This window comes from Pelophylax lessonae (genome assembly GCF_965119305.1).
Source record: "Pelophylax lessonae genome assembly, chromosome: 3".
Classification (NCBI taxonomy): Eukaryota; Metazoa; Chordata; class Amphibia; order Anura; family Ranidae; genus Pelophylax; species Pelophylax lessonae.
Genome location: NC_138770.1, coordinates 547,832,335 through 547,847,107, shown reverse-complemented (window position 1 = coordinate 547,847,107; position 14,773 = coordinate 547,832,335). Strand labels below are relative to the sequence as shown.

Genomic DNA, 14,773 nt, shown 5'->3' with positions numbered 1-14,773 from the left:
AGCAACTTTGCTTTACACTGCAAAAAAAAAAGAAAAAAAAAACTTCCACTGCATCCCGATGCTCTCTCAAAACATAAAATTAAGAGCAATTCAACACAATTCTGGCACCATAACCCAGAGGAGCCTGTGCAGCCACTGATGTCACAGATGAGCATGGAGGTATGGGACCCGGAGGCAGCTGCTGCGAAGAGGATCTCAGCAGGACAACGCTGGATCGTGTGTGTGCGCACGCGTGTCCTCATTTGAGCCCATCTCAGCAAACCGAAAGGAGGGAACAAAAAAAAAAAAAATCAGCAGGACAACGCTGGATCGTGTGTGTGCGCGCACGCGTGTCCTCATTTGAGCCCATCTCAGTAAACCGAAAGGAGGGAAAAAAAAAAAAAGTGTATTGGGGGGGGGGGTTGAAACTACTAACATTTGCAGCCATCTCTACTATGCTTCCCAGTGTTTTTCCAGAACACTACTCCTGAGCTTTCTTCATAGGTAAAGTGTTGAACAGATGTGCATACCTTTGTCTGATCTGATCCAGCTTGGATGGGTCTGAAATTATCACTTGTACGCCAAGTTTCATTTTTGTTTTCTGCAGGCTGAAGTCCAGACAGGCAATTTTTGCATTTGTGATCCTTTTGTTCATCCCTGAAAAACAAAATAAAATGTAAAGATAAGACATAAGGCAAAAGAAAAATTGGCCTAACCAGGGTTGCAATAAACCGTCTGCTATAGTTAAAAGACTTTTACTGCCCTGCCCTTGCTGACCTTCTAAAATGCTTGCTGTATGGCTATCTCTGGCTTCAATACTTTGAGCCAATGATCCAGTAAAAAGCATGGAGTCAGAATCTGTGACCTGCATTCTTGAGTCAGTTACTCAAAGTTTTGAACAGGCATGCACCGAAATGAAAATTCTGGGCCGAAACTGAAACCGAAAATTCAGGATGCCCTTGGCCGAAAAACCGAAACTGAAAATGACTTTTTTCCCCCCAAATGATTTTAAAATGGATAGAACAGGGGCATACACCAAAAAGGCAGCAACGTGCACCTGTAGCTGCCACCCTGTTGCAGTATATGTACTGTGACGGGTTGGCAAGTGGTTAATTTAATTGCCAATGGTATTTGTATTATGCAGCATGAGGGGGTTAATGTATTGTCACTGATGCATTAGTGACCGACCGGTGGCAGTTAATTAACCCCTTTGTGCTGCATTAGTGGCACCAGTGTCAGTGTTAATCAACACTGGCTGCACTAAAACTGGTTGCACTAATGTAGCACAAAGGGGTTAATTAACTGCCACTGGTTGGTCACTAATGCATCAGTGACCAGTGGCAATACATTAACCCCCTCATGCTGCATAATACAAATACCATTGGTAATTAACCTCACCTCAGCACCCCCTATTCGTCGATCTGTGCCATAATAAGTCCCATGCCTGTTTCAGCTTGGAAACATGGCTGCTAAGATTCCTTTTTGCTTTACTGGCTTTGCAGCCAAGTTCTGATGGAATGCTCATTATAGTCTCTAAAGAGAGCTTGACAACAAAGCAGATTGTTGAATGTGTTAAAGATTGCTTAAATTTCCTGCGTTTTTGCAAAAATGTATTTTTTGGAAAGGCTGGTGCTGGCAGCTGAGCCAGCAGTGGGGGCCAGTGCTCATTGGGGTAGGTATGAGGTGAGTTACATGGAGAAGTAGGCATGTCCCTGACAAAGGGGGAAAAAAAAAATCTGCCTATTATGTTTACTGTCATAGCAGTGCTGAGATACTGGCCATGCTTGTCGGTTACTTTGATACACGGGACTATGTGTATGAATAAACTGACAACACCGGGTGACGGGAGGGCGGCGAGCGGCCGCTAATAGCGATAACTATGTGAGCGCTTCACTTCCCTGTCAGCAGAGATACCCGCATGACAGGGAAGTGAAGCGCTCACATAGTTATAGCTATTAGCGGCCGCTCGCCCGCCCTCCCACCTGGTGTGTCAGTTTATTCATACACATAATCGTAGTAGGGACATCATTGAGAGGCGGGCGGCCGGCCAGAGGCAGGACTTTTCAAACCTGCGCTGCGCCCTCCTTCCTCGCGGCGGCCATTAATTTCGGCATTTTTAACCCATTTTCGGCCGCAATGGAATAGGCCAATTTTCAGCCGAAAATTTTGGTGGCCGAAATTTTGGTGCATCCCTAGTTTTGAACACTCTCAAATCAGCACAACAGATAGGTTACAACAAGCATAGTTAAACAGTCATTTCACTTTATATACAATCTAACAAAACTGATTTTGGGAAACTGGACCAAATGACAGACACTTAGTATTTAATAGCATATCACTAAAAGCATTAGTGAAACCTACGTCTGCCCGATGACTAGTGATGTGGTGATGGCAGGGAAAAACCCTGCTAATTTTTGGTAATTTAATGGGCCTTGGGGTGCAGCAAAGCTTCACTATTTGCCACATAAACTAGAACAGCGAGAGGAAGTCAATGAGTGTATAAAGTACACCAGAGTTGGCAGGTCATGCTGGGGTTGTAGATCTGGTTTGAAATGTACTGTTTTACAGACTTCAGAGAGAGTTTAAAGTGATTGCAAAGGCTCAAGATTTTTTTTACCTTCACTTTTTTCAAGCATCCTATGCACGACGGTAAAAAATACCTGTGTGCAGCAGCTCCCCCAATAATTACCTGAGCCGGATCTTCCTCCAGCGATGTGCACGAGAGCCTCAGCTGTTCAGGGACTGTCCCTCTAAGTAGAAAAGAAAGTGGCACTTCCAGACCCAGGAACTTGGAAACTTGAGTTTTATTCTTCAAATGAAAGGTAAAATATCAGACAGGAACACAAGACAAACTGGACAGCAGACGCGTTTCACACCTTGTGCTTATTCATTACAGCAAAGAATAAGCACAAGGTGTGAAAACGCGTCTGCTGTCCAGTTTGTCTTGTGTTCCTGTCTGATGTTGTACCTTTGATTTGAAGAATAAAACTCAAGTTTCCAAGTTCCTGGGTCTGGAAGTGCCACTTTCTTTTCTACTTACATGGACTTCTCAGGTTGCGGACCTTAGTGAGCACCTATTCCTGCAGGACTGCCACAGTTGCTCGGGATCCATCCGGCTCAGCTGGCTGCTTTCAGAGCGGTGATTTGTTTGTTTCTTTTTGGTTTCAGGGACTGTCCCCCCTCATTGGCTGAGACAGCCGTAGGAGCCATTGGCTCTCGCTGCTGTTAACCACAGCCAATGAGGAAAGAGAAAGGGGGAGGGGCAGAGCTGCAGGGCTCTTGTGTGCGAATGGACGTGCAGAGTCACTGCTCAGGAGTGAGCCTGTTCCATTGCAAGCTGCTTGCTCTGGGAGCACTTGGCAGGAGAGCTGACATGAGACCCAAGAAGAGGAGAATCGCGGCTGCTCTGTGCAAAACTGCTGGTTTGGTTAAAAAAAAAAAAAAGCCTTTAATATTACTTTAAGCCTTGCCATCTATCTATAATAAGTTACATGAGTTGTTAGGATGGGCAAGCCAAAAGGTTGCCCACAAATTATATTACCTTGTGAGCCCACCACACAGTTTAGCGCATAACCATTGACAAGGATGCTCTCCTCCTGGCTCCGGCCATGAGCTTTTAGGACATTAATAGAATTGATGGGGTACCGAGCCAGACCCTTAGAATCCACGTACTTAACTGCAAGTGCAGCGTCAACTACCATGTTACTAAAAAAGTCACTGTCACTGAACAAAGAGTCAAGGTAAATATATCAAAATGGTAGATAATTCTCACCCACATGGGAACCATCGAGAACACAAAAGTACCCTCAATAGTTAAGAAAATTTATAATTATTGCTAAATAAAAGATTGCGTTCAACTAAACCACTAGTGTAAACAAATAATATGTGCAAATTATACCAAATAAATATAAGGTGAAATATTATTATTAATAATAATAATAATATTAATAAATATAAACTTGGAATAATTCCAAAAAAATGTGCAAAATCATTGCAAAATGTCCATATATGTGCATATGATCAAATAGTTCATAAAGTGATAAGTGACAATGAATATCCAGGTACAGATGGTGAGAACCACTTGGTAGCAATATACACCTCCACCAGAACACCCAGAGTGTATATGTGCTTACCAGATAACGTGGACACCTTCAGGTTATAGGGGGTCAATAAAGCTGGTAGATATATCAGACACCAGTCATCAAAACAGGCACCAACTCCAAATACTCCAAAACGACTCCTCCAATACCATTAAACCTGGGGATGGGCTCCTATAAAATACACCCAGAAGGAAAATAAGGGTCAGATGGAAAATAGGTTTTAAGCAAATGTAGATCTCCTCAAAGGAAATTACGTCATTTCCTTTGAGGAGATCTACATTTGCTCAAAACCTATTTCCATCTGAAACTTCTATTCCTTCTGGGTGTATGGGAGCCCATCCCCCGGTTTAATGGTATTGGAGGAGTCGTGGTTTGAGTATTTGGAGTTGGTGCCCGTTTTGATGACTGGTGTCTGATATATCTACCAGCTTTATTGACCCCCTATAACTGAAAGGGGCCACGTTATCTGGTAAGCACATATACACTCTGGGTGTTCTGGTGGAGGTGTATATTGCTACCAAGTGGTTCTCACCATCTATACCTGGATATTCATTGTCACTTATCACTTTATGGACTATTCGATCATATGCACATATATGGACATTTTGCAAATTTTTTGAGAATTATTCCAAGTTTATATTTATTATTATTATTTTTGCACGTTATATTTGGTATAATTTGCACATATTCTTTGTTTACACTAGTGGTTTAGTTGAGCGCAATCTTTTATTTAGCAATAATTATTAATTTCTTCACATTTCACGGACCACGTGTTGATTGCTGCTTCTAATTTAGGTTTTTCCTACACTATTAACCACTTAAGCCCCGGAAGATTTTACCCACTTCCTGACCAGGCCCTATTTTGCGATTTTTACTTTTTGCGCTATAAACAAAAAAAGAGCGACAATTTGAAAAAAAATTTATTTTTCACATTTTTTTTTTTATATGAAATTTCCACAAAAAAAAAAAAAAAAAAAAAAAAAAAAAAAAAAAAAAAAAAATCGCAATAAGCGTATTTCGATTAGTTTGCACAAAAAAGTTATTGCATTTACTAACTAAGGGAAAGATTTGTCTTTTTTTTTTTTTAACAAGTTATGGCGGCGATCTGATTTTTTTTGCGGGACTGCGACATTGCGGCGGACAGATCGGTCCCTTGACTGACATTTTTGGGGGTACCAGTGACATTACTACAGTAATCAGTGCTATACATATGCACGGTTACTGTAAAAATGACAGGCAGGGAAGGGGTTAACTTTATTGGTGATGCAGGGGTTAAGTCTGTCCCTAGGGGCGTGCTTCTAACTGTAAAGGGGTGTAGCTAGTGATGTAACCACAGAGACATACGATCCTACTTAGCAGGATCGTATGATCTCTGCAGTTAGATCAGGGAGAATGACAGGCTGCTTTGTTACATCAGCCGCCTGCCTTTCTCCCTCTCCACCGGGAGATCGCGGGTGACCAGCGGACATCGGGTCCGGCGGTCACATGCAGACATGTTAGGGAACGAGCAGGGGCGGGAGCGTGCCTCCGGCAGCGCGCACCTGCCCCCTAGAGGCTCTCAGGCTAGCGACCTAGTACTACGTCACTTTGCCTGTACGGGGTTGACCGCCGCAGTAAATAGTCGTGCGGCGGTTGGCAAGTGGTTAATATTTATTCATCAATTTGCATATTCACTATTTGGTTTTTGCTTCATATAATTCCTTTTGCGCGGGTAGTTGTTTCATTACCACATTTTCATCTTTTACCCTCAATAGTTATTTCGAAAAGCTTCCTAAAATAAGTATTGATGTTCTATATCTCACAATGATCTGCATTACTTTTAGGCAACCATGACTAGTTCTGATATCTCCCAAATATACCTTTGCATATTTTATCAACCAACAGAGCTCCGGAAAGGTTTTACCTCTTCATGACCAGAGCTTTTTTTGCTACTCAGCACTGCACTACTTTAACTGGCAATTGTGCAGTTACTGTACGCAATCTTTTTTTTTTCCCCACACACAGATAGAGCTTTGTTTGATTGTATTTGATCACTACTGGGTTTTTTTATTTTTTCCATTATATAAACCAAAAAAGACAATATTTTCCAATCTAATCTCTTCATAAATTTAAGCCAAAAAGTATTCTGTTAGATGTTTTTGGTAAAAAAAAAATCCCAAAAAGTGTATATTAATTGGTATGTGCCAATATTATAGCGGCTACAAACTATGGTATGTACGACATTCCATACTAGTAATGGCAGTGATCAGCAACTTCTAGTGGGACTGTGATAGTGTAGCAGGCAAGCTGACACTGGCTGGGAGGTACAGTGACATCAAGAGTGACACTAATACAGTGATCAGTGCCAATACTGTACCCTGCCACTGTACTAATGACACTAGCTGAAAAGGGGTTAACAAATAGGGTCAAAAGGTTAATGCGTAATGTGTGCTCCTTTTACTTATCTGTGTTTTTTCTCCCAACTTTGCAAAGAGAAGAAACCACCAGAACGCTGTTCAAAATGCAAATAAATGCACAATTCTGTGTTTTTGCAAACAGAACTGTGTGTGACTGGCTGCGGCCAATCAGCTGACTTCAGCCAAAATTATTGGCTGAAATCAGCTGCCAAACTTGTGCAGTATCCATTGACAGCACAGGTTGGCAGGAGACACACATGCTGCCCCGAACCCGGAAAAAAAGGCCGCAACATACAGGTTTATGTAGCCTGGCCTGGAGCTGCTGCGGCTCGCATTACAACTACTTTGGGCAGGCAGCAAGCGATTAACAATGCATATTAGATGCATGTTACATAAATTATATATAGCAAGATCCAATGTATTCCATCCATGGTAGCCCTTCTCATATAGTTCGAGAAGGGAAGGAGTAAAATAGGGTGCAAGTTCAAACAGTGATCAGTTTCCTCTGTAAAGGAGTTTTTCACTTATAAAATGAACCATATGTAAAAAAGGATACACTCCAATAATCTTAGAAGACATTGATGTCGTAGCAGCATTAAGAAGACACTCTCTGCCAAGCTCGTCTGTGTTGATTGTGAGATTTTCATTGATGTATCTGACAGCTTCTCTTTTGGGAAAAGGAAGAGAGATAGCACACTTAATACACAAAACTGATAGATGTCAGGATTTTCATAAATTACAAGGTTAACAAATAGCTACATTCTATATGCAAAGACTGAAGAGTCCACAAAAAGGCAATATAGGCATTTTTAGATCCAGATCAAAAAAAAAAGGTAGAGCGCTGCCTAATCTCTATAGCTGCAATATCAGAAAAAAAGTACTTACATGCAATAAGGGAATTGTAAGTGTTGCTGTGTGGTCACATATGCACCAGCAGTTCATATGGTCCTCATGTTGCCAGTTTTGTAGCAATACAATATCTCTAGTATAATAAATAAAAAAAACCTTGCCAAAAATAAATTGTTGGCGATAGGTTAACTTGGTTCATACTGTTTTTATCTCTAAAAAGGTGGTGGAAACTTAACAGGTAGAATAACTGTAATTAAATTTCTACTGTCACCTGTTCTCTATCAATCTTCACATTTTATGGTAGGTTTGAATGTTTATTAGCTGACAGCGAATACACTTTTCCACGAGGACCACTGCAACCTTGCATCTGTATAAATGCAGTTTGCCAAGTGTAAGTAGCAAAATGTAAGAACAGGGCAGTTAGAGTTCCTAAAAAGCCCCTCTAAAAGTTAGATTTGTGTAAAAAAAAATTAAAAAAAACGAGGATTTTCCAGGTGCAGGGCTATGACGACTTTCATTGGCCGTCACGGGACGACATCACTCCTGAGCACGAGTAACTATCCTGGCACACAGTCCCTGTGCCCTAATGTAAACTAAGCTGTGCTTGCACAGCTCAGTATACATTCCAAGACAACTGACCGGTAGGATGCAAATTAGACATTGCATGTCTCTATCAGTCTATAATAAAACTATAGTTCCCCTTTAAAGTAGAACTAAATGGCAAACCCACCCCACCCCATTTTGGATAGAGCAAGACCACATTAAAACACATCAGATTTTTTTTTATTGCCATCTGTGTCCCATTTTAGATTTCCCTTCCCTTCTTGTCTCATAGCCAAACGGGAAGTGAGAGGAAATCCTTGTAAAAAAAAGATGAATCCCTTAGGGATCCCCTGGTCACCAGAATTAGGGCTTGTTCACACTTCACTAAAGGCTTAACAAACCCTCCTATAGAGCTTGAATGGCATCAGACTGGCATCAATGAGCTTTAGTATGAGGCATTTCACAAGCATTATAAACGCTCTCCAAGTGCCCTATGTGCGGGGTTTTGAAGGGCTTAATGAGTGGTAGTGCCGGGTTCACACATATGTAATGGCAGACATCACTTGTGATTCGCAACGCACTACTATGCAAATCACAAGTGATGTGTGGGTTGCAAATTCAGCCATACAGATTGTATGGCTAAACTTGCATTGCATTTGGACAAAAGTCACACAGGACCTTTTTTGGTCCGCACCAGAATCAGATCGCATCAGTGTTCATACCGATGCGATCCAATGCATGTCCGAACTGAGATATGCGAACTGATCTGGGGGTGTCGTTAACTCCGTTTTGACTTTCCCAGCGATTCGCATATGGCAGTGTAAACTGCCTGCAAGTCTAATGCAGGGTTCCCGTATCCCATGTGTGTGAACCGGCACTTAAAGCGGAGTACCGGACTCAAAAATGACTTTGGGCTATCCGCTTGCTGACATTAACCTGAAAAATAAATGGATAATAGCGATTTTTTTTTTTTTTTGTTTACTTACCTTGTTTTTGAAGAAAGTATACTTACCTTCCTTCTACTTCTTCCCTCTGCGGCCCTGGCCCGCGCCGTCACTTCCTGCTTGCGATGACTCCTGGGAGCTGAACGTCATCGCTCCCAGGAGTCAATGCAATGCGCCTGCACCGGTCCCACTCGTCAGTTCCGGTGCAGGCGCGTTATTCCCTGCTAAACAGCTTCTGGGCATGCCCAGAAGCTGTGCAGGAATGACGTGCCTGCCCCGGAAGTGACGAGCGGGGTCGGTGCAGGGCACTCTGGAACAAAGAAGACACGGAAGAGGACACAGAAGAGGACGCCCTGGCTTCAGCTGCCCACACCTGACATGGCAGCGCTGGACAAGAAATATTCAAAAGTATTAAGTGCGACCTGGGACAGTTCAGAGGCTATCCATTGTGGAATGCACTAGCCCTGACTGTCCCGGGGGTATTTTTTTTCTAAAAAACTTTTTAGAGGCTGGAACTCCGCTTTAAAACTGCCCCACAATGGAAAAGAACAAAAAAAAAAACACCTTTACCACTCTGCAAACGCCTGCCCAGCATTACCATAGACTTGAATGGGAGGCACTAAAGGGCTTTAAATGCCTCCAGACTCTATGAGATTTCAATTTTGAAGAGAAGTGAAGCTTTATGTTTTTAGAATGTGAACAGCACGCTAGGTGCTGTCCACTGTATACTTTGCGCATATGAACAGCACCTCAAACGCGTGTGAATTGCCTTAGTGTCCTCATTGGAAGATTTCCCCTCTAATACTTTGCTGAACAACCCAAAATTTAGGATTTTCTTTACTTTCACTGATAATGGTAAAACAGGACAAACAGAACCTGAATCTCCTTAATAGGGACACAAAAATAAAAACTGACAGGGGTTCTAATCCCTCTATACTTTACATATTAATAGTGTAGTAAGTATAAGCTCACCTCTACCCAAAAATGAGAATGAACACCCTCCCCTTCGCCCAGGTCCCCACTACACTTACTTCCGTGGCCGATTAGTCATGTGCCACAAGGGTGTAGGGTGTTAGTTCACCTTTGTTTTTTGAAAACACCCTACAGACCTGAAACTTTTAAAAATTGTACCCTAATCTATTATACTATCTATTATTATGCTATTAGAATACCAAAAACCTTTGCTTCATCACATTAAAATTAGTTTATAGAAAAGAAAAAAGAAAAATAAAAAAAAAAAAAGAAGAAGAAGGATAACCCACTTGCAAGCCAAACGATACCCCCCAATGATGGATGTGGGGTGAATTTTCTGCTTCACCAGTTCATCAGCATTCTTCAGCAATTCCGCAGCAATAATTACCTGTGCATATAAAACTGCTTTAAGTAAAAGAATGTAAAAAGGGGCATTAAAACTCTGATAAGTTACAAAGTTTTCAGGTTATCATAACTTCAAGTAGTTTGTAAGCCCCCATTCACATGGGGCTGATTTGGCATGTCAAATCGTTTGCCAAAGTAGAGCCTATTGCCCGCAATGACACCGCCTATTGCCCGCAATGGTGCGACGTGACTTTGCAGCACTGCACTGATTACCAAAAGTAGTTTATGTACTACTTTTCGCGACTTCGGGGGTGATTTCAACTGATATCTGTGTAGAAAACTGCACAGATGCCTGTCAAATCGCCTCCAAACTCGCACTGACATGCCGATTTGAAAGCTGAACATTTTCAAACCCAACCTCAGTGTGAACGAGGGCTTAACCTCAGTCATGAAAACTGAAAAAAGCACATATACCCGTGGTGTTTACTTCCCTCTCTCCAAAGCTAAAGCTCTAAGTGTCCTTTCTCTATGGTGCTTCATTCCTCTTATCAAACGAGATAAATTTGCAACGGGGAGGGAGCGCAGCACACAGCTTGTCTATTCAGAAGGCAGCTCTGTATCTTTCCTTTACTCCTATGTACTGTGTGGAGGGGGCCGTGTGCCTTTCCTCCAATCCGTTCTTACAAACTGCAGCTCTCCACCTCCCCTCTGTGCTCCTGACATATGAAGGATTTTAACACGATTCTGCCCTTTTGAAGGGGTGTAGGGAAGAGAAGACTGCAATTAAACAGGCAACACTTATGTAGGAGGATTTGTTTTATCTCTATATCATCTGAGGCTATTCACTTCACTGGGTATAGGACAGTGTTTACAAACACTTTAAAAATCTATTTTTTCCCCATGCCCTAGAAGTTGAGAGAATATCCCTTCAAACAGGTTTTACCCACTGAGAGTTTCCTCGTCTCTTATGTCAACTATAACATTTGTAAAGATTCACCAGAGAAAATATAGAGGGTGAATCTCCCTAGCAGAGAATATTAGGAAGGAAAACATATATAAATGAATGTACAACCTTTAAGGCAAAACCTGTACTGAAAACAATGGGACAAAGCAGTCCTTCAGGTGTGTACAATAACTGACACCTAATGTGTCGTTCATATGAGCAGACATGGAGCAGTAAAAACTAGGTGATTGAGCAGCATTTTTACCTTCGACTGTCCACCCGAACAAGGACATGCAGCTTTTGCAAAATTTAAAAAGCATGCTGCATTCAGCAAAGGTTTTTTAACAAACCATGTCTAAGCAACCGCTTGCAATCCACACCATTACGGCAGTGTGGTGTGGCATACTGCCTCATCACCTCGTGTCAAACACCTCAGGAAAAGTAATCCATTGCATAGCGCTTTTCAGAGGGAAGGCAAGGGCTGCTGCACGTGAACAAGCTCCAAACCTGTCAAACTTCAAAGGTACCAGTAGCGGCAGCCATGTCACCTCTGCACTTGTTCATTGCACAACAATCCAGAATCATCATCCCTGTCCAAACAGGAGGATCTGATAATTGTGATATTTCTGGCTGAGTAAAATCACAAGATTAGCTGTAAATAATTACTAATCCTTTGACAGTTACAAGAGTAAACATATGCATTTCAACTGTGTAGCTAGATGGATGCCTGGAATTCTGTTTTATTCATGCATGCATTTTAAAAACATAAGTAAAAGTGGCTAGGGGCTCCAAAAGCAATCAAAGTATCAGCTATCAAATTAAAGTCTAACCAGATTGGTACCAGTACAGCTGCACCTAAATGTATTAGTTTAGGCAATATGATTTTTAAAGTAAACTTACTACGGATGTTGTCCCATCCCCTACTTCATTGTCTTGTAGTTCTGCCAGTTCACAAAGGACTTTGGCTGCTGGGTGCTCCACTTCCAGCAACTTCAGAATGGTTGCCCCATCATTAGTTATAGTTACATCCTAGAGGAAGAATAATAATGCGTTAACCAAAATAAAAAATAGATTTGTTTCAGCACAAACAAACCTATAGCCATGATGACTATATTTCACTTTTTTATGCACTTGTAGTTTAAAGTAGCTGTTCGTGGAGATGCCCGTCTCACACTTTCCCAGTCTACATAAAGCGGTAGTGAAGTCTAAGTTAAACAAAAAAAAAAAGTGAATAATGTGCACACTGCCCGCGTGGCCTCCCAGGATATGCATCTCACATATCCCAGGATGCATAGTCTTCCATTCAGAAAAAGGGGGGGGGGGGGGTTGGTCTAGCAGCATGTCATTGGGATGCCCGCCCACTGAACCAGGAAGAGGCAGCAGGCCTCTCGATGACATCAGAAATAACGTAGCGGCCCAAGACAGAGCTGTGGCTAGGCATGAGAGGATCTCAGCGTGACTTCAGTGGAAAAGCGAGTATCTGAAATCTGCAGATACCACCTTAAGGTAAGGGGGGGGGGGGGGGGGATGGCGGAAAAAAAAAAAAAAAACACACACACACCCACAAGGAAAACAGAAAAAGCACAGAATCCATTTACTCAATGTTCTGGTAAATTAAACAGAATGGGCTGCCGTTTCTCCAATACGCATGCAACGCAGGTAAACTGTTTTAATGCAATGCCACACTACTTGAAATGAAAGGCAATGCAATGTGTAAATGGTGCATTGCGGCACTGCACCAGATGTGTAAATGGGCCCTAATGTTTTTCCCTCCAGCATTTTACTCTGCAGGGCTCAGAGAATTGTGCTAGAGATCATCAGAGCATTTTTTTTTTTTTTTTTTTTAAATGGGACCAATATAGTCGTTCCTGTAAATGAACACAACCTAAAAGCAGCACAGAAACTATCTTTACAAAATGTGTTCTGTTAATTCATATAAGGGAAAATGAAAAAAAATTAACATACCCCTTCAGACATTAACAGATATTGCTCTATCCCATTAGCATAGCCACTTATCCAAGGGAATGAAAAAGTGGTACTAAAATGGGACAATAGTAAAAAAAAAAAAAAAAAAAAAAAAAAAAACAAACAACTTAATATAATACTGTATGAAAATGGCAATTCACAGCTTACATATTTGGAATAAGCCCTACCAAAAATGAAGATATTTGATATAATGGGTAAGGCGGTCAAGTTTTTCACTGTGTCCGCACTTTAAGATCGGTCACAGTATCGGACAGTCCCTTAAAAGAACCAAACGCCAGTTAGACTAGAAGACTGGTAGTAATTAAGAGCAGTTATGAGCTGGCATACAGGGGCTGCCAGTGCTCAAAATGAGGCATGTCTGTGTTAAGAGGCTGTCATGGATATGACAGTTTCGTGGAAAGGGCTCTATACTCAGACCCATGCATTCCCTGGCTCAAGATTAAGGTAAACAGAGGGGGGTGGGGGCAACCGGCGATGTCAGTCATTGTCTAAATGTGGCAAAACCCATATCTGGAAAATGAGTCACAGGGCAGGCAGACCTGATGGAAGACAAGTCTATCCATCAGGCTCCTCCCACCCAACTGCAAAACTCCTTGGCCACGAGCCTGTTTGTTGATGGGTGCAGTGGCGGAGAGGGAGTGGACCAAAGCAGGACTGTGCAAGTCTAGCATAGACACTTCAACTTCAGTGCCAGCCTCTGAAAGATTCAAGTATGCGTTTTTGACATTGTGTTGCATGCATTGACAATTGTGGTGAAGGCCTGAGGAAATTCTGAAGGTTGTCTACAAGAGACTTTATGATACCCCTCCAAAAAGGTTTAAAATGTTGTCCCTGCTAATATGCTTTCTTGATCGTCCAGGACAGGACATTGCCTTATCTATAGACAAACTAGGTTATATGCTGATACTTAAGGTGATTGGACACTTGCAAACTGTTAGGGGCCTTAAAGTGGATACAAACCCCTCACAAATACTTAAGTGGAGAGAACAGCCTCCGATGATACAGAGATAAAAAATCCTACATAAGTTTTACTTGTATTAGCAACTGTCTTCAGCTTTCTAGACTGAATGTGCACGTCCTTTTCGAATGTCTTTCCCCCCCCGATTCACTTGTGGCAAGGAAGATAGGCCAAACACTGACACACACCTCCCTCTTCACATAGGCAGAAAAAGGGAGAGTTGTGCTGTAAATAGAAAAGAGTTTACAAGCTGTGATACTTGCTAAAGGGGGCAGTACAAGATATTAACTCTGCAGGGTGCCCAAACTTTTGCAGATGCCATTTTTTTGTTTTCTGTTTTTTTGAAAGTGTAAATGATGGAAATAAAATCTAACTTTTGTTGACATATTATAAGAATGTCTACTCTAATTTGATGCATTTTGGAGATGTTTCCATCTTCCCTTGGTTTCTTTATGCACATTAATACAAATTTTTACCTGGGGTGCCCAAACCTTTGATCCCCACTGTACATCCACTTTAAGGGATTTGTCTCTATTGAGGGAGACTTTTGTGGAAAAGCAGAGTTAGACTTACAGGTAAGTCTGAGAGTTTCCAGGACAGCCCATGAGACCTAGGGCTCCTCCTAGCAGGACAGGAAACGCATTTAACCCAACCAGATAAAAGGCCGTCCTATAGTTGTCCCCCTTCAGTATTTCTCGAGAATCGTACAACATCCCTGCAAAACATATGCATAATACAAGACATCACCAGGTGGGATT

At 41.9% G+C, this 14,773-nt stretch overlaps 1 protein-coding gene across 1 annotated transcript in view; it reads right to left on the bottom strand.

Moving 5' to 3' along the window:
- The window catches only part of TCP1 (t-complex 1), a 69,180-nt gene that overhangs the window by 36,948 nt on the left and 17,459 nt on the right, over positions 1–14,773 (bottom strand). The window contains exons 3-7 of the mRNA XM_082248936.1: positions 11,972–12,100; positions 10,074–10,171; positions 7,032–7,142; positions 3,521–3,702; positions 510–636 (exon numbers count right to left, since the gene is read on the bottom strand). Coding sequence (XP_082105062.1) covers positions 510–636; positions 3,521–3,702; positions 7,032–7,142; positions 10,074–10,171; positions 11,972–12,100 — 647 coding nt within the window. The remainder of the gene's footprint in view (positions 1–509; positions 637–3,520; positions 3,703–7,031; positions 7,143–10,073; positions 10,172–11,971; positions 12,101–14,773) is intronic.